The 27,853-nt window shown below is 38.6% G+C and overlaps 1 protein-coding gene across 13 annotated transcripts in view; it reads right to left on the reverse strand.

Moving 5' to 3' along the window:
- The window catches only part of ANK3 (ankyrin 3), a 673,376-nt gene that overhangs the window by 116,686 nt on the left and 528,837 nt on the right, over nt 1–27,853 (reverse strand). For 7 of the 13 annotated variants that reach the window (XM_049108953.1, XM_049108954.1, XM_035715385.2 and 4 more), the window contains 7 exons: nt 22,883–23,080; nt 17,450–17,548; nt 11,062–11,160; nt 10,872–10,970; nt 10,270–10,365; nt 5,529–5,601; nt 5,304–5,366 (listed from right to left, as the gene is read on the reverse strand). In XM_049108953.1, coding sequence (XP_048964910.1) covers nt 5,304–5,366; nt 5,529–5,601; nt 10,270–10,365; nt 10,872–10,970; nt 11,062–11,160; nt 17,450–17,548; nt 22,883–23,080 — 727 coding nt within the window. The remainder of the gene's footprint in view (nt 1–5,303; nt 5,367–5,528; nt 5,602–10,269; nt 10,366–10,871; nt 10,971–11,061; nt 11,161–17,449; nt 17,549–22,882; nt 23,081–27,853) is intronic. The other 6 variants (XM_035715395.2, XM_035715390.2, XM_049108960.1 and 3 more) reach the window with 1 other exon arrangement.

Genomic DNA, 27,853 nt, shown 5'->3' on the forward strand with positions numbered 1-27,853 from the left:
GGTGGACTGTATTTTAGAATAAAGTCTCGGTTCACAGATTCTTTTAAATTTGTTAATTATTCTCAAGATGCAGATACACCTTAGGACAGTCATAAAGCTGTTTTTTGAGGCAATCCATAGTCTAGGACTGTCTCAGTGTGAAAGCTTTTATTGGAAGGAAGAGGGACTTGGCAGGTAAATTTTCTCTATCCTGTCTGCCTGTTCTCAGAAACCTATAAAACTGTCTTTTCCTGGAGTCTCCCTCCACTTTAATGTAACCACCCAAACACATAGTGAAGATCTCCTGTATATCAGGCACTGTGTTAGATTCTGGGTCTCTGCTTCTGGTATTTCATTTTGACTTTATCACTAGGAGAAGGATGCAATTAGGTAATGTCTATTTGAAAGGTCAATTGTAAGCAGAGAAATATTGGGCAAAAGGCTAGACTTTTGACTTATGACTGAACGGGTATTTGTAAAATGATAACATTTCAGGTGAAGAACAATTTCTGCATAACAATCACCACTTCCTTGGACCACCTGGTGCAGGCTCATCTCTAAGGCTTCTTTACAGATCTATAAAGCTAAAAAGTCAATAGCTTGATTTATTTATCAGCATGCCCAGGAGATTAGGATAGCAGGACAGTCCTAGGCATTTGTGAGAGGGGCTCCTAAAAGGACTTCCAGGTGGTTTTCTTGATATCCATCTTCATGTCTCCCAAAGTAACTTCTACTTTTTTGAGTTTTAGATTGTGCCATTCAAATTCTACTTATCCTCTCCTAATTGAGAAGACTCAGATATGCTTGCTAAACTACTTGCTTTGAATTCTTAAGATCTATTCTAAATTATGTTTATATTTTATTTTGCTGGAATTTACATCTTGGTCTGCATATTTCTTTTACCAATATGGTCTGAAGAAAGTATACTATTTCTATTATAGTCTTATCAAGGTCATTGACATAATTATTATTAGCTTGTGATAATTTCCAAGAGCACGATCTGCTCCTTTTCCTAAGCTTTTCCTTTTTTAAAGCTTAAAAAACAATACATTCTTGGGTTCTGTATATAAGAAAATAGATCATGTTAGAGTAGCAATGAAAGAGAAGATCTAGATCCAGACAGTCCGTCCAATCTTCCTTCCTGTTCAGCTCTGCTACTAACCTGTCTGGGCAAGCTACTCCATGTTTATTTGGGCTTTGCTGCCTCATCAGTACAGTGGACAGCATGGGCTACATGATGTCAATTCAACTCACTGGGCACTGAATTATGGCAAAAGGTGACTGAGCACAACTTTCCTCACCCTTCATGTCACTCTGAGCACAACTTTCCTCACCCTTCATGTCACTTCATGTCACTCTGATGAAATTTTAATGCCTTAATATATCTCAAACCTCTACATATCTGATAATTATTTCTACCACATGTGTGCTTAGCCTCTTACTTTTTTTCCTTTTAATATTGTGTCTGCATTTGATCCTGAGTAGGATATGGTAGCCCTATCAAAATTGGGAGTAGCTGAGAATTAAATAATTCCCAGTCTCACCCAATTGTCTCCCAAACCTGTTCAGTGGAGTCCCATTTCATAGAGCTACCTTGGTTTTTACTTCCCATGGTATAATTCCTTTTTATAAGATTTTATCCATTTATGAGAGAGAGAGAGAGAGAGAGAGAGAGAGAGGCAGAGACATAGGCAGAGGGAGAAGCAGGCTCCATACAGGGAGCCTGGTGTGGGACTTGATCCCAGGACTCCAGGATCACACCCTGAGCCTAAGGCAGATGCTCAACCAGTGAGCCACCCAGGTGTCCCACCATGGCGTAATTCCATTTCTCATTATGTCCCATTTATAGTTCTTTAAATCTATTACTATAACCCAATCTCCTAGAATTACACAAGCTAAAATAACATTTTATATGTTATTTAAAAATTTACAAAATATACTTTATAGGAATTTATGAAGTCAGCATTGAACCAAAGCCAACTCTAAAATTTCTTGGGAGGGGGACCCAAAATAGAAGACAGATTGAACCTTATTCTCAATTTTCTTCTTTCTTTCTTCCCTCCCTTCCTCTTCTCTCTCCCTCTTTCATCTTTTCTTTTCTTTCTTCTAAATTGCAAAACCTAAAAATACAACAAGCACTAGAACCAACATTAATTTTGTGTATATATATTAATTTTACATGTATGTGACATATTTCCTGGGAAAGAAGACAATGGGGCATTAAGATATTTGTGGATCAGTCTGGCCCTCTAGGAGCTCTGCTTACCCCCTACCTAAGTAATGTGTGGGTTAGATAAAGCTGCTTTATCGCCTTTCCTTCTGTTGCTCTGCTTTGCTGATACTTCAGCCTTAGTTCTATTCTGTAACTTGGCTCCATTGTTCCCCTAGGTCATTAATTGATAACATTGTCTAGATTTATTTTTTGATTTTTTACTGTGTGAAATTAATGCAAATACTCTTTTACCTATACTAATTTCTTATAGCAGACAGAAGAAAGGAAAAAGAGAAGGAGAAGCAAAGAAGAAAAAGGAAAATGTTCCCTTAACATTTACTCTATTTACTATTACTATTTTTATAATATAGGATTAAAATTTTATTTTTCCATATTACGTACTCATTCTTCTTTTCTTTTTCGAGAAAAACTGGCAATGTATGTTGTTTTTCATTTTTATTTGCTTTTAAAGGCTACTGACATCCTTGGTACCCTAGGATACTAGTGTGATGATCTTTTATGGGTTCTTTAGAGAAAGATATTCACAATATCCTTATGGCTACCTGGAAAGAAACATTTGTCCCAGTCTGTAAGGGCTTCCTGAGGCAAGCGGCTCTGAGGCAAGGGCTTCCTGAGGCAAGCGGCTCTCAAATATATCAGAGCCTGAATTAAAGCAGCCAAGTGCTGGCAAGACCATAAGGCAAATGAGTCAGAAGTAAAAGCTATCATTAAAGTTGTAGGGGTCCCTTTAGAATTAAAATTTTAGGGGGGATTTGGAGTAATACAGAAATGCTAATTTATGCAGCACAGAATGATGTAAATTCATGACAGGGCAGAAGTGGCTTACTAGAACTCATGTAAGCAAAGTTTAGGACTATTAGCTGACAGTAATATTAATAGGAGTTCAATTAAGTGGATATTATAACCTCAAACATGTCTTAATCTCCCATAATAGATTTGTAATATTGTCCATGGACAAAGCAATGGCCCTACATTACTCTGCTTTGATCAGACCACACCTGGAATGTTGTATTCAGTTCTGGTCACCTCAATCTGAGATAGACATTGACTCCCTGAAATGTGAATAGGAGGTTGGCCACAATGGTGAGGGGGCAGTGCAGGTGGTGATACCTGGAGGAAAACAGACTAACAAGAAATAGAAAGAAGGACTGTCACACAGATGAGACAGATTTTGTTTTAAAAAATGCCAAATATATCAGAGCCTGAATCAATGAGTAGTAGCTTGAATCAATGAGAAGGACACTTAGTAAAATAAAGAATTTTTAAAGTCAGGGTAGTTTAAAATGGAATAGGCAGGCTAGGAATTAGGGAATTTCTGTCATAAAGGCATTTGGGCAAATGACCTCCTCAGACAGGATTTTATAGAGGTGACTCCAGCATAGATGGTTGTTGTTCAGATCAAGTGACCTTTTAGGAACCCCTTCCAACACTAAATTCTCAACATTATGAAATCAAAAGCCACTTGATTCCCATAGCCCATGGACACACCCATAATGCAAGGGCCAAAGAGTTTAAAGAAAGATGAACAAAATGAGAATTAAAATTTGTTTCTTAATTTCAAATTCCCAAGCTGAGATAAATCCATAAGAAATCACTGTCATTTCCAGTTAAATGGCTGGATGAATTATCTTCAGATTAAAAGATTCACATTCAAACTTGGCCTCTTATCAATGCAACTATTTTTCGGATAGTTTGTCAGAAATTAGCACATTTTGGGGTCTGTGTTTGTCATATTTCATAAAATTTCACTTGAAAATATACTTTTAACATATTTCTCACATACACACCTATGTGAGAACATAATTTTCCTTTTGTCTTCTACACATAAGAAATTGCTCTGAACACTTTACATAAGAAGGCATTAAAATATAATATGACAGCAAGGCATATTATTCTTAAAGTTCTAAAGATGATACAAATATCTAATCCTGGATGGAAGAGAAGTAAATATATAGTTGATGATTTAGACAAAAGGAAGGAGAAATGAGTAAAAGCCTTTCACATTTATGAAAACAACAATTACGAACAATGAGACAGTTTCTAAATGACCACTAAGGCACTGGCTGTTCTAGGTATGCAGATGCAGTCCTCTGGCCACAGCACACTTATGGTAGGCAGTCACTGGATGCCAAAAGAGTTAAAGTAATTTTAGTTATGTAGGTTTCCCACTATTTAGATTTTCTATTGAATTTGTGCAACTCAAAGGGGAGAATCAATAATTAAAATAGGGAAAATTACCTAAATTTAGAGAAAGACTAATAGCATTGAGTCTGATCTCTGAGAAAAATATATGAGAGATAGGAAATACAGGGAGTGAAAAGACAGACGTTTGGGAGAGTCAGATGGTGGAAGAAAAAAAACAAAAATATAATAGAAATTCTATTACAAGTACACATTTCATTATTCCAGCACAACTCCAATATTCACTATCTTTATAATATTTAAAAATGCTAATTTTCCAATGAAACTTTTAAAGATATCATTCATTAGTATATCTATACATCATGAGCTGGGCAAATATATTGATTTTTTTTAAAAGGCAGAAAAAAGTAGTTTCTTTTAAGCAAATGAAGTATAGATATAAGCATTTGTTTTCTGATCCCTTTCATAAAATCAATATTGAAAATTTATGTTCTGAAAGCAATTTTGTTCAGGTTGAGTTTTCATTATGGGTCCAATAATGGACCAAACTTGAGTAAACCGAACAATGAGCATTTAGCTTCTTACCTATAAGATACTTTCTCTTATTTATTTAAAAAAATATTTTAGCTGTAAACATTAATCAGATTTCCTCTTCTAGATTTTCAAATGTAAACAATAAAAATCAATTTTCTGTTTAATAGAAACAGAGAAAAAGAAAGCAACCCACATCATTAGTGATACTCATATTTTCAAGTTGGAAAATGGATTCAAGGAGAGGAGCTTCAAAGAGGCCACTAATACCAAATATCCATCTTTTAGATGGTTACATAGGTTAATAATCGGAAGTTAGGTGAAGAGTTAGTAACTCAAGGAAGTGTTACATTTCGAGGATAAGAAATGGAAGATAAAGCTGTAGTTAAGTTCTATCACAGTAAAAAGTTACAAATACCTTCTTCAACATCTGAGATATAGTCACCATCACTGAGCATTTCAGGGGCGTTGGCTTTACGAACTGCATGATTTAAGTGAACAACGTAAGTTGTGTGGAAAATGTATAGTCTTTATGCGACAACAAAACACATTAAGACTTCAATAAACATTTTTACAATAAACATTCTTTAGGAAACAGGTACACAGTTACTCTTAATTATGAACACAAAGGTGGTTTTCATACCTTCATCGTCAGACATATCAAGAACTTCATTCATCGTTTCTGGAACATTCATTTTGTGCTTCTCTATGATAGTCTAATAACAACAACAAAAAGAGCAGTCACCTTAGTGTAAGCAGACTGAACATTTTAATGAGACTATTCATTTCTTTCTAAATTAATCATTTGATATATTATGGGACTGATGTGCTGAGTATCTTGAGGCTCCTCCATATAAAATGACATCAAAATTGTCCCTTAGCATTAAGGGACTTCACCATATATACTGCTAAGAACAAATATAAGTTAAAAGAATTCTAGTGGCAAAGCAAATCAGCTTAAAAGATTTAGGTCCCTAATAAGACTTTTCAAAGGAAAAGACAAGAGAGGGATCCCTGGGTGGCGCAGCGGTTTGGCGCCTGCCTTTGGCCCAGGGCGCGATCCTGGAGACCCGGGATCGAATCCCACATCGGGCTCCCGGTGCGTGGAGTCTGCTTCTCCCTCTGCCTATGTCTCTGCCTCTCTCTCTCTGTGTGACTATCATAAATAAAAAAAATTAAAAAAAAAAAGAAAAGACAAGAGAGATATTGCCTCTCCTAGTCTATTGTCATACTTTTTCATGGTCTGATGAACCTGCTACCTCATTCCACTAAAAGTCTTGGCTGAAGATCACCAAGCATTGTGTCTCTATTGCTTGCACAAGCTAGACATGGATTTTGTCTTCCCCTTCTATGTATACATTTTAATTCCTAGGAGAAATATAAAATATTAAGATTGCATAAATCATATAATTTTTACAAGTATGCCATGCAGAAAATATTTTAGAGATCATGCATTTGCAAGATCATTTTCACCTCCACACAATTTTAAAGAACTGTGTATTATAGAGCCAAGGACTTAGTGAATTTTTTATTTGCTCTTGGATGACTTTTTTACCTATATAGATTGTATCCATCCAAAGGACACAGAGAGCTTGTTAAAAATATTAATGACTTAGTGTTTTAGACTTAAAACAAGTCCTCTTCTTATTCTAAGCATATGAAAGGCTAATGGTACAAGGGAGGATAGATACTTAAGTAAGGCAACTAAAAAAAGCTAGGTTGTTGAAACTATGGTACATTTGTCATAATTAACGAACCAATACTCACATATTACTATTAAATAAGCCTGTATTCTATTCAGATTTCCTTAATTTTTTACCAAATGTCCCTTTTCTGTTCCAGGAACCCATCCAGGACACCACAGTCTCTTTACCTGTCATGCCCCCGTAGGCTCCTATGGCTGTGACAGTTTCTTAGACTTTCCTTCCTTCTAACGACCTTCATGGTTTAAAAGTGAACTGGTCAGGTATTTTGTAGAGTGTCCCTCAGTGGGATTTGTCTCATGTGTTTCTCAGGATTAGGGTTGCAAGTTTTGGGGAGGAAGACCACAGAGGTCAAGTGCTCTTTCCATCATACAGTATTTTTTTTTAAAGATTTTATTTATTTATTTATGCATGAGAGACACAGAGAGAGAGAGAGAGGCACAGACACAGGCAGAGAGAGAAGCAGGTGTCATGCAGGGAGCCTGACGGGGGACTCGATCCCAGGACTCCGGGATCACACCCTGGGCTGAAGGCAGCACTAAACTGCTGAGCTACCCTGGCTGCCCTCATCATACAGTATTAAGGGTACACACTATCAATATGATTTACTCGTGTTGATGTTGGCCTTATTCTCCTTGCCAAGCCAGTGTTTATCAGGTATCTCCATGGTACCTATGTCCCCTGTGCCCCTTTCCATACTTTATTCTTTGCAGGGAAGTCATACTCAACCCACACCTAAGCAGTAGGGAATTATGTTCTATACCTCCTTGAGGGTGAAGTGTTTTCATATATTGTTTGGGATTTTTTTTTGCCTGGTTTGCCTCTTCTTTCCTATTTATTCAGTCATTTATCTATATTAGTATGGACTCATGGATATTTATTTTATGCTTTGCATTATAGTCAATTCTTTCTATCTATCATCTATCTATCTATCTATCTATCTATCTATCTATCTATCTATCTATCATCTATCTTTCTATCTAAAATTGTTCCACCTTTGGCCACTGGGAACTCTTTCAGTTGACTGCTGTGTCCCTTTAAACAGCTCCATAATTGTGTATATGCATGTTTATTTACTTACTTGGGGAGGGAGACACCTTCTTACTTTTTGGCACTAGATGATGCTCATCTCGTATATTTCCTTCCCTAGATCTAGATTCAGCTATTTCTCGAAGTAGCCCTGATTCTCTTTTAGAAGACAGTACCTGAGAGATAGATGTCCTCTGTTCTTTGCCATTGAGGAAATGGAATATTTTACATGAGGCAATTCAAATGCTTGATTCTTTGTCTGACTGAGTGTCAACTTCTAGTTCCTTGGTTCCCCACTTGGCCAGATTGGTAAGGTCATTAACTCAAGCATCTTTCTCGGATTCTCGGAGTTGCCAGGTCATAGATTGTACTCATAGGGAAGATGAATCGTCTATTTAAAGTTTTTGAAAAACTGACATCTGCTGATGGAGTCAAAGGCTGCTGGGGCTCCAGCAGGTGGCCATGCAAAGACCTGCCTGTGGTGGAGGCTGCACCATGTTTAATGAGCTTAAGATCACCACCCTAAACTGTGTAGGTTCTCATCTGTGCCAGGTTACATTTCACTGCAAAAGCAGACCTGACACAGTGGTGTCTCAGCTTGGAATACAGTCTCGAATACCACAATGCTGGACTAAGTCTTCGGGACTTCAATGGGCTCTTTCGTAACCTATGTGAGCTCTTCATTTGGTGGAAGCCTCATTTACTTCCTTAGGCAAACTAGATCTTTCCTGTTAGCGTGGGTCCTGTCTTCTCTCTCTTGCAGGAATCACCTGCCAACTCAGCGGATGGCACTGAGGAATATGGCCTGACTCCCATACACTGCCTGTCTTTCACTTGAACCAGAGCCTTGAAACCATTCTCAGGCTGTAACTTTACTTTCTCTGTCTTTATTTTTCTCCTCAAGCTTTTTTTAAGATTTATTTTTTAAGTAATCTCTACATCCCATGTGGATTCTGAACCCACAACCCTGAGATCAAGAGTCATATCCCTCTACCTACTGAGCCAGCTAGGTCCCCTTCCTCAAGCACTTTTGATTTTCAAGAAATATTTTGAGCTTTCTCAATGGGTGAGCAAGTCATTTACATTCAATAAGCAAGATTTAGATTTTGAACGATTACATCGGTTTCAATTCTCTAACACTGAAAAATAAGTTTTATATATTTATTGCAGTGATTTCAAATCTGCATTGTGACACTTGATCATTGTTTAATACCTTATCCTTCTCCCTCATTTTTTCTAGAGAGAGCTAAATGGAATATCTGTAACATTAAGGTTAATAAACACTATTTGTTTAAACTCTTTTCTCAAGAATTTAATAACAGATTTTAAAATCATGAAATACTCAGGAAGTATATAAAAGCAATATGTAGTAATTAACATGACCTGGTTGATAACCATTGCTCTAGTTCATTAAAGCTACTGCTTTCTTTTTTTTTTGCAAATTGAATAATTTCTCTCTTGTTATCAGCAGGCTGTTTTTTTTTTTTTTTTTTAGTTTTTAAAGCCTGTGCATTGCCAAATAATTCAACCAGCAGGTTGCTACAGAATTCCTCAACCCATTTTTTTTTGTATGAAGCACTGTGTATACAAACTGTTTGCAGATGCTAACCCTGCCTCCCTTCACATTGGAAGGTGGTGGATGAGAAAAGGAGGCAGAGCCGATAATTCCTAGTGTTCCAGAGTCCTAAATTTACATTGTACGGAGCCAATCTCAGGCATGTGTGTTGAGTCATGGAGTCAGGAATAACTCCAACAAGCCTCTGATATGGTGCAATATCTGCTCTCAAGTCCAAAGTTACCAAATCCTGATGCAGTTCAAAGGCTCCAGATGGTGCTAATAAGAAATGACTTATCCTAGAGGTTGCAGCTTGTAAAAGTGTATCTGACGCAACAAGGCCTTCTGCTGAAGATTTATTTATAATTTTAACAAAACATTTTTTGTTTTTCCTGTGAAAACTCCAATAGCCGAACGGAAGAGCAGTGAGAATGGTGGCAAAAGTCAATTTTGATCCTCTAATGTTTTATTTTAACAACAATGCAAAAAAAAATGCTTTTCACCATAACAACAACAATGTATCCATTACCATTTGTGAGTTACAACATTTTAAAGAACCAACTTATCTTCAATTTCCTCACTCTGCCAAAGGAGGATGTGAAAATATTCCTGTCTTCATTTCATTAAAAATATTTTTATATCAGGGGGCCTGGCTGGCTCAGTTGGTTAAGCATCTGCCTTCGGCTCAGGTCATGATTCTGGGGTACCTGGATTGAGCCCCACATTGGGGAGTCTGCTTCTCCCCCTTCCTCTGCCCCTCCCCTTACTTGTGCTTTCTCTCTCTCTCTCTCTCTAATAAATAAAGCCTTTAAAAATGTTTTTATAGTAAAACAAATATATAAATTTAGCTTTATATGGGAGCAAAAAACTCTATAGCTACTAATACAACTTTTCAAAAGATATTTTTAGCATTTAGTTTCTCAGTATCAGAAATGAGAGTTCTGTGATGCTGGTTGCCAGCAATGAAGGGACAGCATTTGGAAGCATGGCACTTAGTCTATGAGTTGGGGGGAGTAGGTTCACTTCCCCAGAGCCCTGGAAAATCTACAGCCTGAGAGCTGGCTCTCAGGCTGATGGGGTCTGCATTCAATACTTACAGTCGTGGTCATGGTTTCCTCAGTCACTACCTTCAGGGTGTCGACCACAGAGATGTAGCCAAGCCTCCGGGCAATGGCTAGGGCAGTGTTCCCATTCTGGCAAGAGGGAAACGAGGACAAGGAATTAGTAATCACTCCCCGGGTCTCAGTGTCTGTGTGCTTCCACAAGTTTCGCCCTACTGAACAGAAGGCGAGTGGTTCACTGGTCCCACCCACTATCATACACCAAACATTTTTCATTAGAGACATACCTTGCTCAAAACCCACCTAACCTGTTCCCACTCATGCAGCAGAGAGTTGGCTGCTACACATGGAATCCAAGAGGCTTTTTAACATTCTAAGTAATCAAGGGAACAAACATGTTTTTCTTGTTATATATGGATTTCCTACTAGGTGGCAATGGATTTGTAGTTTTTAAGTGTGAAACACTAATCACATCTCTCTCTCTGGATGGCTCACAGTATAGCTATCGTGTTTTGGCCTGAATTCTACTAAATGTGTGGCAACACTGGTGCACAATGAAAAATGTAAGAAGATTCCAGCATCAAGGTCCATCCCCCCCCCCTTCTCTTAGCCTCCTCCCTCCCTCCCTTCACTCTTACCACAGTGAGTTCATTGGGGGAAGCATTGTTCTGAAGCAAGACGTTTATTATATGCGTGTGTCCCTGTTGAGCTGCTTGATGTAACGGCGTATACCCATTCTGCAGAAGGAAGATGGAAGAAATGACTCTTACTTCCTTGGGCACAAAATCAGTGACTTTGGTGGTGGATATGAAAGAGAAAAGAGTTTACCTTTGTTCTGGCATTAACTTTTGCAGAATGCTGGAGCAGGAAATTAACAATCTTGATGTTTCCATAGTGGCAGCCTACATGTAAAGGTGTGTATCCCATCTGTAATGATATTTTTTCAGAAAAGAAACCTCATAAGTATACTTTCAGTAACAGCTATCCTAAATAGAAGCAAAAAGTATTATTTAACCTGACTTTTTGAGCTGGGATCATTCTCCCCCTCACTTTGAATATATAAGATGCCCTTGATATTTCTCAGAGCTAGTGTTAGATACAAAAAATAATACCATGTCACATGTAAATAGTTATTGAACTCCCCAAAGTGCTTTCTTGCATCAGCTTATTTTATTCTCACACCAACTTTTCAAGAAAGGAAAGACACATGGCACAGTCAATAGCCTGGACAGACTGATTCAGTGGCTTCCTGATAAGGGAGAGAAAGAATGTCCTGGGGACAGATGTGCTCTAAAAGTATAAAATTGAGGTAGAAAACAACCACGAAGTGGCTAAACGCTAATTCCAGGCAGTAAATGATTATCAGAATGCATGACAGAGATGGGAAGCCCAGAAACACTAAAACAGTAGAGAGTGGTGGGAGTTCAGGAGGTCTGAGAAGTGTGACCTTGATCCAGGTATATACACTGTAGTTAGTCTCCTGCTTCCTCGCTAGAGTCCCATCATTTGACAAGAACTGATTTAGACAAAGCAGTAAGTTGTTTCCCAAATTAACATCCACTGACCCCTGAGGAACTGTAGGTTCTATCTGTCAAAAAAAAAATAATACCTTACATATATATAATTATATATGTGTGTGTATAATTATTTTTTAAAATAAGGATATCCCAGATACTTTTCCAGATGGCCACATTGTAACAGACATTACCATGCAATTTCAACATCTACAATTAATTCTGTTTACGAGGACACTGGCAGCACCAGGTTGGCAAAAGGGAGAGGACTGAGTTTTAAAAACATTCTCAGTGTGCTTGGTGGAGAGGGGTCCGTGTTGTCAAGGGTCTGTATCTCATGTATTTTGCACTATTGTATCTTTATGGTGACTCTATACTATAGACAGAGTGTTTGTCCCCCCCAAATTTACATGCTGAGCCCCAATCCTCAGTGTGATGACATTTGGAGATGGGGCCTTTGGGAGGTGATTAGGTCATTAAGTGGAACCCTCATGAATGGGATTCGTGCCCTTATAGGAAGAGACAGGAGACTGCCTGCCTCTCCTCTCTGCCCTCTACTGTGTAAAGATATAACCAGAAGCTATGTGATAGCCATCTGCAAACCAGCACGAGATCCCTCACCAGACGAGGGATCCACTGGCACTTTAACCTTGGACTTCCCAACCTTTGGAACTGTAAGAAATGACAGTTTGTCCACTCCACGGTATTCTTGTGATAGCAGCCCAAACTAAGACATGCTAGCAAATAGGTACATCTGAATTTGAATGCCCAGACCGCAGCGGAGTGTGGAAGGCGAAGATGTCGCACCAGGGAGGTGCTGCCCAAGAGCTTACTCTGGTCAGATTCCCTTCCACAAACTGACTGTCAGCGTGCCCATGTGGCCCAGACTCCCACCGATAAAGTTCACCATGACCGTGTATATGAGTCTGATTTATAACGCCTGAAGCTGCTCCACGCATGACGAAGGAGATCCTGTTTTGGTAACCTGAACTGACTTGCCTACTTTGCAGGCTTCTTTCTTGATGCTGAGGAACTCAGGATACTGCATTAGGACTCAGAATGTTGCTCAGTGTGGGAGGCATGAAAATAGCTTTCGCCAATCAGTTCTTAGTACAATTAGCTTAACTGAAGTGACATTATTCCCAACTTTAGTGGTAGAGGTTTAATTTTTAGAGAGCTAAAAACAATCAGAAAATAATTTAAAAATATAACTATTAAAAAGCTTTTCAGTTTTTTTTTTTTGTCAATGTGCCTAAGCAATGATACAACAGATTCCAAAGGCTGTTGTGCTAAGTCTACTAAGTAGATTTTCTAAAGAAATTGAATCATTTTAAGTATTTTAATACACAGTTTCTATTCATCCTCACAGCTTTCCATCTCACTCCTAGTAAAACCCTAAGTGATTATAATGGGCTATTAGGATCTGTCTGATATACCTTCACTATACCCCCTGTGCACTAAATCTCTGAGCTCATTCCTACTAATCTCTTCCTTGTTTGTTGTACCAGGGACATTGGTCTTCTTGCTGTTCCACAAGCCCCTTATTAAAGGGGCACTTAGGTGGCTCAATCGGATAAGCATCTGCCTTTAGCTCAGGTCATGATCTTGGGGTCCTGGGATCGAGCCCCACATCAGGCTCCCTGCTCAGTGAGGAGTCTGCTTCTCCCTCTCCCCCTGACCCTTCTCCCTACTCATGCTCCTTCTCTCAAATAAATAAATAAAATCTTTAAAAAATAAAGTATTTTATTAAAAAAAAACACATGTGCATGGATCAGAAGATTTAGTTTGCTCTTAGAGAAATCAGATCGGGGCTCTTCCATTCATTGAGGGCCATAAAATTCTTATATTAAATGGCACCTTGCACAAATATGCTCAGAGAGATGTGATTTGAGAAATTCTTTCCAATTAGCAGCAATCGATTTTGGAAAGACAAACTATTCTTTCTGGAATAGCTAAGAAATAATCACAGTTCAGCTAACTGAGCAGTGTCTGCCTCTTTTTTCCACTGTTGCATAGTTATACCATCAAGACGAGCAGAAGTTGTCTTCTCCTCTAGGCAATACTGAAAGGTTGTATTTGTGAAGGAAGAGCTAATAGGTGCAGACGGAGTATTCAGGCTGATGTTTCTGATCTCTGGAGCCACAGCACCATACCTTACTGGGTAGTAGTCAAGTGCCCCACACAGAACCCTTGGTCTTCTCCCTCAGCCAGCTTCCTCTAATCTCATTGAATGGTGCTTGTGATCACCCAGTCACAGGGGTCACATCCTGAGATTCTTCCTGAATTTCTCACTTTTCCTCATATCTTATTGTTCACACTTCTTTAAGTATCTCTCAAGTTTCTCTCTTGTTCATCAATTTCCCATCTGCTCCTAAGTGAAAGCCTTCTTTCTTCTCCATCCGGACCTTAGCTGTAGCCTTCAACTGCCCCTGCTCCAAACTCCTTTGACCAACTCGGTCTCTGCACTTTCTCCTGTCTGTCTAAGCTGGATGCCTGATCTTATCATTCTTCCGTTTAAAACCTTCCAAGGCTTTCCAATGCGAACAGGATAAAAAGCTGAACTTGCTTAGCCTGGTCCATAAAGGCCCTCTGAAATCTTAAATTTCTAGCAGCATATTGGGACATGCCCACCATTTTTTCCCTCTTGTTTCTATGATACTGAACCAGCTATTGCTCCCTTCTACACATTCCACCTTTGTAAAATAATTCGGTGAATGCCAATGTTTCTAAAATTATGTATTTATATGTGAGGTCAAAGTCAGGCTTTGTACTAATTAGCTATGTGACCTTGTACAAGTGACTACTTTCTGTTCTTCAGTTTCCTCATCTGTAATACAGGGACACCAATTTTACCCACCTTCTAGGGTAGTTGTAAGGATTAAACCAACTAATAAAGGTAAAGCACTTAATACCTGACACAGAGAAGATGGGTAATACATTTTGGTATTATATTATTCTATTATTTTTACCATCATATATCTTCTTTTCTAGATTAGAACTACTATGAGGGCAAGGAATATATCACCCTGTTTAGAATGTGGCAACTAGTAGGAGCTCTAAGAATGAATGTGAAATGAATATCAAATACATTTTTTCATTATTTTATACACATTTAAAGAAATATAGTTTAACTATTAAGTTGCTAATCAGTACTGTTGAAAATCAGTGTATTTTGGATGGTTTAAATAAAATGCTTCAGGAGATTATCCTTTTAAAAAGGAAAAAGAATGACTTTATTTCAGCTAAACCACACTGAATATTAAACTGTGTGGCCAGCAGCACAATTTAGTCTGAACTGATTCAGTGAACTTCAAATACAGAGTTGGATGTGTAGAAGGTCAGCAAGCCAATAGGATGGCTGCAAAAGCTGTTACCAGGATATTCTAGTCTTTTCCCCATAAGAGAAAAGAGCTCTCAATGTTTTCATGATTACTATTTTTAAATTCAAGCCAATGAATTAAATGGTACTACACTTTACACCTGCAGGCTGCTTAGGGCTGTCATCCTTACCCGTAAGAATTTGGCATTTCATAGAATATAATAAACTTCATATTCACAAGTTTAGGAAGCAAGTCCCACAACCCATCTCTCTGCACTTCTGCTTTTTTCAGCTATGGAACAATCATAGCCTCAGCTTTTTTGGGTGCTATGATTTTGCTGAGAAGAAAAAGAAAGGGAAAGAATTTGTAAGAGGCAAAGGTGCTTTCTGAAGTGCATCACTTGTCAAAGGCAGGAAAGGGAACATGCTTCATAAATATTACACCAAGTACAAAACTGATTACTGACCATGATCTGAGTTGGGCTGGGTTAGGAAGAAACCCTGGTAGAGGCTGGAGACCCTTAAGCTCAGGGGCCCTTCTGTGTAAGAAGGCTCCTAGCACCATGCCCTGCCTCTCAACCTGCCTTGGACAATCAGTGCCACACTTCATGACTGAATTACAGTGTCTGCCTTGGATGCGCAGGGGCAAAAACATATTGAGAAACTTGACCCTGTCCATGCCTCCTAGAATTTTTAATCTGTAAAGGAAGCAGCAACCAAAAAAAGTGTTTAAGTCTGTTTGTGTGTATAAATGAAACAACACAAGATGAATATATTTGCCATTAATAAAATAAAGACTACAAGCTAAATTCAGTCTGATTCTTTTTTTTTTTTTTTTTTTTTTTTGAGAGAGAGCGAGCATGAGCATGATCGAGGGACAGAGAAAGAGGAAGAGAGATAATCTTAAGCAGGTTCCAGCATGGAGCCTGACTTAGGACTTGATCCCATGACCCTGAGATCATGACCTGAGCTGAAATCAAGAGTCAGATGCTCAACCAACTGAGCCACCCAGGCACCTCTAATCTGCTTCTTTTATCAGAATTAAAAATGCTTTTATTTTCAAAATGGAAAGTAACAAGAAACCACTCAGCTGCTACCAGTGCCTTTACTGTTAAATAATTAGCTACTAGGAAAGCACTGAAGGCTAAGGATGATGAGATTTTTTATAATGGGAAGGAAATAGAGTGAAGGGATTGCTAGGTAAGCTGGCTACCGATGAGGCCATGGAGACTGCACAGAAATTCCAGAAAGGGAATTGAGTGGGAATGTGCCTACTCTTCAGTTCCACCTAGGGCAGCCCTGGCCAGGGACAATGATACTTGCTTTACTAATTTGACACAGAGTTTAAAACACAGACAGGATCTTGCCTGGTCAGATCTCTTTCAGGCAGCTCCTTTTTGATAGAACATAGACAGCATGGATGGAGCAGCTACAACCATAGAGCCAGACAATGTCCAAAGCGTGTATTCTCCTTGGGGCTGTTCCTTCTGTGCCTATCTGGTAAATCCAGTCTGATTTTGATGTCTGAATACCTTTTTACTTGGCTACTTCCTGGTGATACTTCTATATATTTTAGTAACTTCAGTAGGTTATCAATGCACCTCAGAATCTCTATTATACATGAGATGTTTGTATTCACAATATTTAATAAGCATTCATTTTTTGCATCAAAGTATGACACACAGAAAGAAACAAGAATTATGTTTTAGAGTAGATAAAACAAGTTTGCTATGAAGAAGTAACAAAATTAAGTGCCGAAAGAAAATGCTTCGAGAAATGAGATTCATACAAAGTCCTATCTCTGATGAAGACACAAAACAGCCATTTTTCTTATCTGAGTTTGAAATTGCAGCATTATAGGATGTTAATCAGTATTTTTTTTTCTTTTTGAAGAGAACTGTTTGTCTGAGAGAGCGAGAGCAAGAGAGAGAAAGAGATGCTAGCAACCACACATGCCATAAGGAATTTAGCAAGAGAAAAATAATTGAATAAAACTTACTTTATCCTTTTTTATAGACTACATCTGAACAAAGTTAAAGGTCACAAAACACTGATAAATTTTTCTGTATGTGTTAAGTCAGTCACAAAAGCTAAGGAACACGATTTTACACTCTGCTCCTGCAAGACAGATCTGTCATAACGGGGATCAATAGTGTTACCACGGGTGGGTACTTGTAGGCAGCTGGGATAAAGTGCCTAGGCCACTAAAGATAAAAGCATCTGGGACACTACAACTTGGTGTCCCTGGCACAGATATATGTTTGAAATACTATGTATAAGAGATGTGATATAAAATTTGTTCTTCCTCTCCTATCAAATTGTTTTTGTTTCCATACAGCAGTCACTAAATGATGCTTTATATGGGCACACTCTGTCTGTATACCTTTGTCTGGGCATCCACATTTGCCCCTTGGTTTACGAGGACTTCGGCCACATTCACTCTGTCTTCTTGAGCAGCCAAATGGAGCGGGGTCAGGCCACTCTGCAAAAGATTCAAAGTACAGTCATCTTAGAGAAGGGAATGTAGCACACATAGGCATGTTTGAGCAACAGTTTATGAATTCTAGGACAGGAAGCCTAGAATTCTTGTTTAAAACTATAGGGAAAGTTTACGTATTAGCACCATCACAACATTGCTATGTGTAGGCTTAATTAAAAATTTCAAACATATTCAGAAGTGGAGGGAATGGACTGAACCTTGTGTACTCATCACAAACTCAGCAATTAGGAAGGTTTTCCTCATTTGCTTCATCCAGCCCTACTTCCTGTTCATTCTTTTCTTTGTGGAAGTATTTTAAGGCAAATCCTAGACATTATATCATTTTATTTCACTTCTTTAAAGTCTCTAGTTTTAAAAAATGAACACTGAAATATGTAGTAGGAAAATGATATAATGTCTGGGATTTGCCTTAAAATATCTCCACAAAGAAAAAAATAACTAAATGAAGAAACAAACAAAAAGCAGTAACAGGCCTGTAAAAACAGAAAACCAACAGATGGCTGCTAAAAGGAAGGGGGATGGAGGGACAGGCAAGATGGGTGAAGGGGAGTGGGAGGTACAGGCTTCCAGTTGAGGAATGAACAAGTCACAGGAATAAATGGCCCAGCACAGGGAATAGAGTCAATGATATCATAATAGTCATGTGACAGGACAGAGATGGGAGCTACACTTGGGTTGAGCAGAGCATAATGTATAAACCTGTCACATCATTAAGTTGTACATGTGAAACTAATGTAACATTCTGTGTCAACTCAAAAAAATAAGTAAATATTTACCAAAAAAAAAAAAAAACCTAGAGACTTTTTTTTTTTTTTTGTAATACTTGAAGGAATTTCAATATGTTACCATTGGCACTGGCATTAGCAGAAATTAATAGAAAAAGTAGTTATGAATTAAATATGATGATAAATTAACATATGATGATAATATTTTCCTATCACATATTAATACCCAAGGCTGATCAATATATCTGCATGTTGCTTCTGGGGAAGAAAGATGGGCTGGGAAATTCAAAAGGAATCCAATCTCATGAGAATTTCCAGGTCATTTAGATGGTATTATGTATTTAATGAGACTGAATATTTGAAGCTGAATATTTGAAGCTGAGTCTACCCCAGAATACGCAGGCTACCTGCTTGTTTCAATGGTCAAGAAAAATCACCAAGACTGTACTCTGCTTTAAAAATCCTCTGTAGCTGTTAAAGTGTCTTTTCATGAACAATATTTGAGAGAAAGTAACTTGGTGTTAGTGCTTTCAGATTGTTCTCTTTCCCCTAATATGAGCACAGAAGTTAATCTCTGTGCTCTGGAAGTCTTTGGTCTCTTCCTCTAGCATCCATGCAATGAGAACCTCAGCTGTCTATAGGTCAGAGGAGAGGAGCAAATCAGAAGCAGTAGTAGCAAGAGCACAGAGCTCTCTTGACGCTGAACATTATTTAATCAGGGGTTGCCATTCCCTCAAACAGATGATAGGACTCAGGAAGAGTCATTTGTTCTTGACTTTTAAATACTGTTTACAGGATTTTGGAGGAAGCCTACTCAAACTGAGGAAAGAGGAAACATGGCTAGGAGGGAGGATATATTCAGTTGAAATCCAAGAAAAATAAGCTAGGGTCCAAAGTGGCATCCTCCAAAACTGACACAATCTGAGAACAAGGTCCCATGTTCTACTTTATTGATTTACTAAGTTTTTACCTTCCTTACTGTTAGTTAACATACAGCACTCTATTAGTTTCAGGTGTACGTGATGGTGATTCAACATTTCCACGCATCGCCTGGTCCTCATCATGACAAGTGCCCTCCTCAGTCCCCTGTCCCCCTACCCCCTCCATGTTCTACTTCAGAGGAAACCAATCTTTTTAGTCCTAATATTTTATAAAAATGTCATGGTCACCTATCCTAAGTTAAAGACTTTTCAAGACTTATGAAGATTTTTTTTACTGAGCAGTTCTCAGCAAAGTTTGGGAAATGTCTTCTGGCAGGTACCTTACCCTCTCATGTTCCTCTGTCTCTGTTCACGCTGCCCCCATGGGATACCAGCTCTACTGGTGACATGGAGTCACTTGCATCTCCCCTGAGCTTCACTGGCCCTCTTGTCTCTCAAAGTGCTCACTGTTACATTTATGTGCACATCTTCTATGTGCTCACCTCTATTAAGAGCATCATGATCCTGCCTTGAAATTGTTTTCTGGTCTGTCTTCCTCAAACCACTGTGAGCTTGCTGAGGCAAATACTGTATCTTTATTCTTTATACAACCAGCGTCTAGCACCTAGCACTTAATCATCTACTGAATGATTAAATCAGGAGAAAAAGCAAACACCTCTAGGTAAAATAGGATAAAGAAAAACTTATGTTTATGTTCACAATTTTCATTAAAATTTTTTTAAAAATAGCGTGATGGTTAAAACAGCCCCCTTTGACTTCAGAAGACACCTGTTAATCCTTTATAACGTTTGAACCATGGCTCATTTTAAAAACGGCCTTAACTTGAAACAAGAGAACACCACCAGCTCAGAACATCAACAGGCCTGCTTAATATTCTATTAGCGGTGCAGAGGAATGGAGCTACTCATGATCTGTAGAATCTGTGCGGGAAGGTGGGAACATTGAAAGCAAAAGGTGACTCAAATCAAATGCTAGCACTTCATAGTCATGGGGGTTTATGGTCTCATTTCCTTAAGTGACCAGGAACTGCTGGTGATGAGTAAGAAAAGGAAGAAGCAAAAGCAATGAAGTGTTTTAGTTCACCATCAGTTTTCACAAAAGCTAAATCTTTCTTTTTAATATTATATTTTTAGCAAGGAAATAAAATCTAGTGTTAAGTGGGGAGTTGGGACAGGGAGGTGTTAGAAACTCGGGCCGTCCAAGTCAAACTGGCAGAGAAGTGTCTGGACTTCTCATGAACAATGAAGTTCTGCTCCTGTTCTGTTTCCACATCAGGGCTTATTTAATGCATTATACAGAACACAGGCACTGAGAAAGGAAGCAATGATTTACAAATGCTTTCATATTAGACCATTTCTAGGTGTTGTGAAATTCTTGCAACTTAATCAAGCATGCTGTGCTAACGGGAAGCCAGCTGATCTGCTTTTTAAAATTTCCCTGGAAGTATCTCTGCTCATGTCAAGTTTTTTCAGGAAGGTGGCTGACAACGTCCAGGTGGCCTTGGTTTACTGTGTCACATGTCCTTAGAATTCCCTTGCCCATGTCCAGTCTACCAAAGCAAACACTGAGGAATTCTGAAGTATTCTCAGTCTAAAAATTTCTATGACTTTAAGGTGAATGTAAGGCTGGATATACATAGCAACTAGTTGAATGGGGGATTTTATTTTTTTATTTTTGATTTTTTAAAAGAAATATTTATTCATGAGAGATACACAGAGAGAGGCAGAGACACAGGCAGAGGGAGAAGTAGGCTCCCCGCAGGGAGCCCGACGTGGGACTCCACCTCTGGACACGAGATGACACTCTGAGCCAAAGGCAGACAGACACTCAACCACTGAGCCACCCAGGCGTCCCTTGACCAGAGGATTTTAAAGAAAAAAAAAAAAAAGGTCACATTGTACTTCGGTATCGAATCTACCGAAAACATTCACCTATTAACCATTGTTAAGGCCCCTATTGTGTCTGAGAGAATAGTGAGCTGTAGTATTCTGGGCTCTTAAAATAGACTCAGTGAATGCCAGAATGTACATCAATTTGAGAAGACCAGGTCTTCTACCTCATTAAGATAAGTTGAATTTTATAGCAAATTATCATAAGCCTGGTCTCTATATTATAGTCTTTGAACCCTCCAAACTCAAAAGCTCAAAAAAAAAAAAAAAAAAGAATCCTGATTATAATGGCTATTCAAAATTGCTCTGTGATTCCTATGAATGCAGAGACATGCATTCCTAAAAGGAATGTTTAAAAAGAAAGATATGAGAAAATCAAACTGTTACATCAGGAAAATATGAAAATATGAAAAATCTGCAATTATCACAAAGGATTTTCAAAATACTAAAACTGAAAAGAAAGTTTCCCTGTTCTCTTACATATGATTTCCATCCACACGATTTATTAAATTACAATCTTGGGAATTCAGATTCGTGCAGAATAACTTTTTCCCTAAATTGTGAGAGGTTCAAAATTAAGACAACTATTCCTTTTCTACCTAAGAAGAAAGTATTGAATGTTATCTTAGTTCATCTTGATGACATCTCTGTGAAGTAAATATTTTGTCTTTGTTTACTAGCGGACAAAATTGAAGCTCAGTGAGGTCACATAACTTGTCCAATAAAGTTATACATCAAGTAAGAGTCAGGCTTAGGATTCATACCCAGGAGATTCAAAGCTTTGGTTATTCCAAAACATAGGCCACATACATGAAAAAAAAATACATTACTTGTTATTTGTCGTCATAAAACTATTGCTATCTTGAAATTCTACTCCTATAGCTGAGCTATGGCTGTGTTATCACCAACTGGTAAAGAAGAAGCCAGGGAGTGTGGATTATCAGGAATTTGGGGGCACTCTTGCAGGCTTTTGTATTATCTGAAGGGAAGACTTAGAAACATCTGTGTTTTGAGTTAATCTCAAACTTAGGTATTAATAAACAGTTCGGCAAACAGTTCAGCAAACCCATATGCAATGAGAGGTAGTAACTTCATTAAAATGTCTCAGGCCAGTTGTGGGCTGGATTTTTACCTTGCTTCACAAAATTCTTTAAAAAGAGTGAGGATGCCAAGTATGAAGGCAGAGGAGTTTGAAAAATTTGGGGAACAGAGGCCTCAGAAGTTCCTTGAAACTGCCAATTTACATACAAAGACTAACAACCTTTCCAACCTATTTGAATAAAATAGTTACTTTAGATTTATGTTAATAAAATGAAGTCTCTGAAGGCAGTACTATTTCCAGTATCTGTAACCTGGAACTTAAAACGGGGATGGGCAAGGAGGACATGCCCCCAAAATGTTTGCGGACTAAATCAATGGGCTCCAATTTACAACTTACTATTTGGTAGGTTCAGGTGAGGTAACAGTGTTGCTCTTTGAATTAACACAGTTTCCTATTATTTTGAAAAACTTTGTGGACTTCATTTCTCCAGCTATATGTCATTCAGTTGTAAGACTTTACAATGATTGATTTACCATTCTCTTACTGTTTAAACATGTTTTCTCAAAGTTTTTGCTATGATAAACAACATTTTGGCAAACATCTTTATGCAATGTTATATTTTGCAAATTCGATTTGACCTGGATTTTTCATGCTTTTTAAGCAACCTTTGTGAGAGGGAAGGTTTTGCTGTACGTTTTGTAGAGAAAAAGAAAGGTTACCTTATTGCTCAGGTTCACATTAGCGTTTCTGCCAAGGAGCAGTGACACCATGTCCACGTGTCCTTCCTGAGCTGCGAGATGGACGGAAGCAATTCCTTGCCGGGTAACCGCATTTGCATCAGCACCATATTCCAGCAGAGTCGTCGCTATGTCCATCTGGTTCTTTTTGGCAGCAATGTGCAGCGGAGTATAACCATTCTGTCAACACGAATCACTTGGTCACATGCCCAGGAACGAGATAAAAATGTGTGCAGCGCACTTTCAAATAGTATGCATCCCTTTCTAGTGATTTTCTTCGACGGTTTAAAAATTCCGAATCACATAAGCAAACTGATAAATCAGACTATGTCATTACTGCATTGCTCTCATGGTTCCCACATTCCGAAGCTGGGGAAACAGACTATGGACAGTTTAACGCATGAGAATTGGAGTTCTGCTGGTTTTGAAAGGAATATGGAGTTCTTTCCTACAGGTAGTTATGTTGGTAGGTGCTCAATAACTACTTGCTTTATTTAAATTGGTAATGAGAGGAAGCCCAAGTAGGAAACACAAACAATATGGGTATGTCCAGAGCTATTATTCTACCTTTAAGGTACCTTTAATGGTTCTTTGTTGCTAACAAGTTGAAAAATTTAATGTTCGTGGTAGTCAAGATGCTATAGTCTATTCTCATAGCCCTTTTGTTTTATTGTCATTATTTCTTTTTAAGTAGGCTCCCCGTACAGGGCTTGAACTCACAACCCTGAGATCAAAGCCTGAGCTGAGATCGAGAGTTGGATGCTTAACTGACTGGACCACCCAGGTGTTGTCCTCTCACAGCCCCTTTGCCTCTTTTACAAAACCCTAGTATCTATGTTATGCTTCAGCCAAACTGGTTTCCCAAATAAGATACAGCTCATGTTTCTGTTTTGCCTCCCTCTATCAAGAATGTTTTCCCCCACCATGTCCTTGGGGTCAGCATCTTCCAGCTGAAGTTTCAGTTCAAGGGTCATATTCTCATGAAATATTTCACCTCCTCCTTCTCCTATACCTACCCCGACCTGACTGATTAGTCAAAGTCCTGGGGATATTTAGTGGTGCTCTTTCCTTTCCACACTGATTTTCTCCTACAAATTAGTTGAGAGCAGGTATTGTGTCCTATCTGTCCTCGTATCTCTACTAGTGCCTCATGGTGACTGGAGAATCATTGGAATTTGAGTCAGGCTTACTAGAACTTTCAGAACATTCTGGGATCCTCATCTTGGTTGACCCTTGGTGCTCAAGGTAGAGGTGACCCAAGTTTCTCTGGTGAGTTGTTAATTTAGCTGTGCCTCAGGATCCTTCAGAGTCCTTTGCCCTGAGAAAGAAAGGTCTCTTGTGCTAGGTAGGGGACATTGTCCTGTCTTACAGTCATTTAAAAGAAACACAAGATTATACTTTGACTTGGGCATGAATCTGACTATATAAAATATGCCAATGAAAAATTGGAATGATTTTTGATGGAAAAGGAGACGTAGAGAAAAAAATAGAATTCATGGATTTATATTTGGGAAAATGATCCAAATCTAGACAACTACCAGACACAATATTTCCAAGCAGTACAGATGGGTCAGAATCAACACAGAGAACAGTGGGGACTGTTGCACCACTGCTAGGCCAGCCTACTGCAATCAACCCTCATATTTTAAGTCATCGGCATGTCCTAGTAGGACAGTGTGTCTCACCTGACAGACACTCTTCCTATAATCAATTGTAGAGGATTTAAGCTGTTGGATATCACCCCACACAAGTGGAAATGCTGCTTCCAGACTCTTCTGAAACCACCCTCTGCCTAATGGGATGGACCAGGGTAGAAGATTTTACATCTCTATTTTTAGTTTTGACCTATTGCCATCTGGAAACCCCAGCTGACCTGGGAAGCATTTGTCCCTCTGCAAAGACACACCCTAAAGAGACTGCCTTCAGAGCCAAATGTAGAGCTTGGACTGAGCCCAACTCTACAGCAAGTGACAGGAGGAGGAGGTCTGTTTTGCTCCCATCCCCACCCTGCGTAAAAGACAAAATTCACAAAACAGTGCTAAAATAGGACATCTGATTAGTCGATATGTCTAACACTGGCTAATCAGAGTGGTAGCAGAATGATAGTCTGAGTTTAGCTTCTTACCATGCATCTTATTTCTTTTTGCTTTTGCTATAGACATAACCTTCACATTAGTCACCTTTCAACTACCGAAGGCAGGTCAATGTCCTCTCCGAGGTGACAATCCTCTTGATCACTTTTAATTCTACCCAAAAATCCTAGGCCCTAAAGAACACTAATCAGGAGAAGCTCTGGTATCTCTGTAAAGCATGCTGATTTCAGACAAGTTACTCATTATTACTGAGGGTTTTATTCTGAGCTCCTTACCTAAGCTATAAAGGAAAATATAAAGCAAGGGAAAAACAATTCATGGTATTATTTTAGAATGGGAAGTTCATCTCAGAAACACTTAAAACATATTTCAAATAACAAATAGTTCAACTTGAGACCTATAAGAAATTTTCTAAATTCCCTAAGTGCTTTTTAATTTCTGGAAAGTAAAATGATTCTTACTGGTCACCCTCAACGGGACAGATGCATTTATCAGAAGAGAAACAAAACAGTGAGAGATTCAACTACAGAATCATCTTAAATACTTTTTTCCTCTTGATGTAGAAGCCATGTGTGCTTTTGCATTTCAAGAGGAAAACAAAAGGAAATGCAATTTTAAATGACTCAAAGTAATATATTTATATCATTCTTTATATTTTTTCTAAGAAATTTCACAATCTCAGTATCAATAGATACATTGCATATTTTGTGGAAGAGATATCTGATAAGTAACAAGTTAAGGCTCATTATCCCTTCTATGAGTGCCCAGGTTATGCCTGAATTCACGCCAATCCTCCTTTTAGTGCTGGGCCCTGCCTCAGGAAATAGATCTGGCTAAAATGGATTACAGAAGCCCATCTACTTTTTCAGCACCTTCCCTCCTCCTCCCCCATTACAAAGTCACACCGTGTTTCTAAGACATGTATGAGTAAGAAGATATGTTCACAATTCTACAAAAGAGAAGAAAAGGCAAGAAAGCATCACATACCCTAAGAATGGAGCACAAGAATAGAGGAAGAGTTCACTGAAGCCACTGCTGTCATAGCCACATGCTCAAATCGTGCCTTACTGAGGCTCTGTCACTCATTTTTCAGAAATGCCAAAGCTTCCCTGGGACCCAGGAGGCTATTTGCCTATGCTATATCCATTCTCCCTCCTTTCTTAATAAAAGAGCCTTGGCATTGGGCCGCACTGAAAACTACACTTCCTAGCTTCCCTTGCAGGAAGGAGTGGCCGTTGAGATGTAAGGAGAAATGGGTAGGTGGAGCTTCTGGAAATGCCCTATTGTCTGACTTTCTTTCCTGCTGGTTGCTTAAAAAGAGGGCCTGGCAGTCTGAGCAACAGCAATCTCTCAAAGGAAGGTTAAAAAAAAAAAAATACACATATATCTTCCCTTAACACTCTGGAAACACTGACCCAACACCAGCAACTGCCCACCTCCAGACTGTTTATAACATGAGAAAAATGGAGCCTCATCAGCTTAAACTGTAGCTAGGTGTTTTCTAGTAGATGAAGCCAATCTCTAATTGATGAAACGGCTTTGCTTAGGATCAAAGTCTAGAAGAAGCTCCTGATGAGGTTCACTGCCCCAGAAAGTGGGGATGATTGGACATGTGGCACAGATGGCATGACTGAGGCTCCTACTAAGCAAGGATGCTGTGGCAGCAAGAATTAACAGCAGCAAGAATTAACATTTCGTTAGAAAAGCCTGTGTCCGATTGGCTGTAAAAGCTACGCCTGAGACTAAAGGGCTACTTCTCTACTCTTTGTTAAAGATGTCTTGCAGACATGGAAACATGAGGTCTTGTTTGACAAATATAAAGCAGGAATACATCAACTACTAGCCTATTTCAGTTATTCGTGGACTGAAAGACATAACGGATGGATGGAAGGGTGGACTGCACTCATTTTGCTTCACTTACTACTTTATGACTCTTTCAATCCTAAACTGCTTGGCACTAGTCTCAAAGTTATTACTCTCATGTAAGGAATGAAGAGTTTGCTTGTTATTTACTGGTTGCCTACCAAGAACCTGGGTTTACTGTAAGTGGCCCAGGCTCAGAAGGATATTAAAATACACTGAAATGAAATAGACAATCATTAAATTTCACTGTAATTTTTTTTCATTTTTTAAATTGTGGTAAAATATACATTAGATAAAACTTACCACTGTCACCATTTTTAAGTGCATGGTCAATGGCATTAAGTACATTTCACATTGTTCTCCAGCCTTACCACCAACCAGCTTCAAACTGAAACCCTATCCATTAAACATGAAATCCCAATCCTCCTTCCCTTGGGCCCCTGGCAACCAGCATTCTACTTTCTGTCTCTATATGACTGAAATACAATATTTGTTCTTTTGTGTAATTGGTTTAGTTACTCGGCATGGTGTCTTCAATGCTCATTCATGTGATAGCATGTGCCAGAATTTCCTTCCTTCTGCAGGCTGAATAATACGCCATTGTATGTATACGCCACATTTTATTTATCCATTCATTCTTCAGAGGACACTTGGGTTGCTTCCACCTTTTGGCTCTTGGGAATAATGCTGCTATTCAAATTTTTGTTGTTGTTGTTGTTTAAATATAAAGCTTTACCAAAAGTCAGGTATGGCTTTATAATAGAAAAAAATGTTCACCAGGACCAGAAACTATGAGGAGAGAGCCACATTTAAATGAAAAGCAAATTTAGGGGTATGATTCTGAATTACAGATTTCACTGGTATAATTCTGGAGAGGATGAGGCAGGAGATAATTAAGACATATAGGAAAAGAGGCTCTGAGGAGAAATACTTGTCAAAGATAACCTACTCTCTAAAAGAAGATTCCTAAAAACTTTCTCTCTTAAGGTCTCCAAAT

The sequence above is a fragment of the Canis lupus genome, chromosome 4, assembly GCF_003254725.2.
Source record: "Canis lupus dingo isolate Sandy chromosome 4, ASM325472v2, whole genome shotgun sequence".
Taxonomy (NCBI): Eukaryota; Metazoa; Chordata; class Mammalia; order Carnivora; family Canidae; genus Canis; species Canis lupus.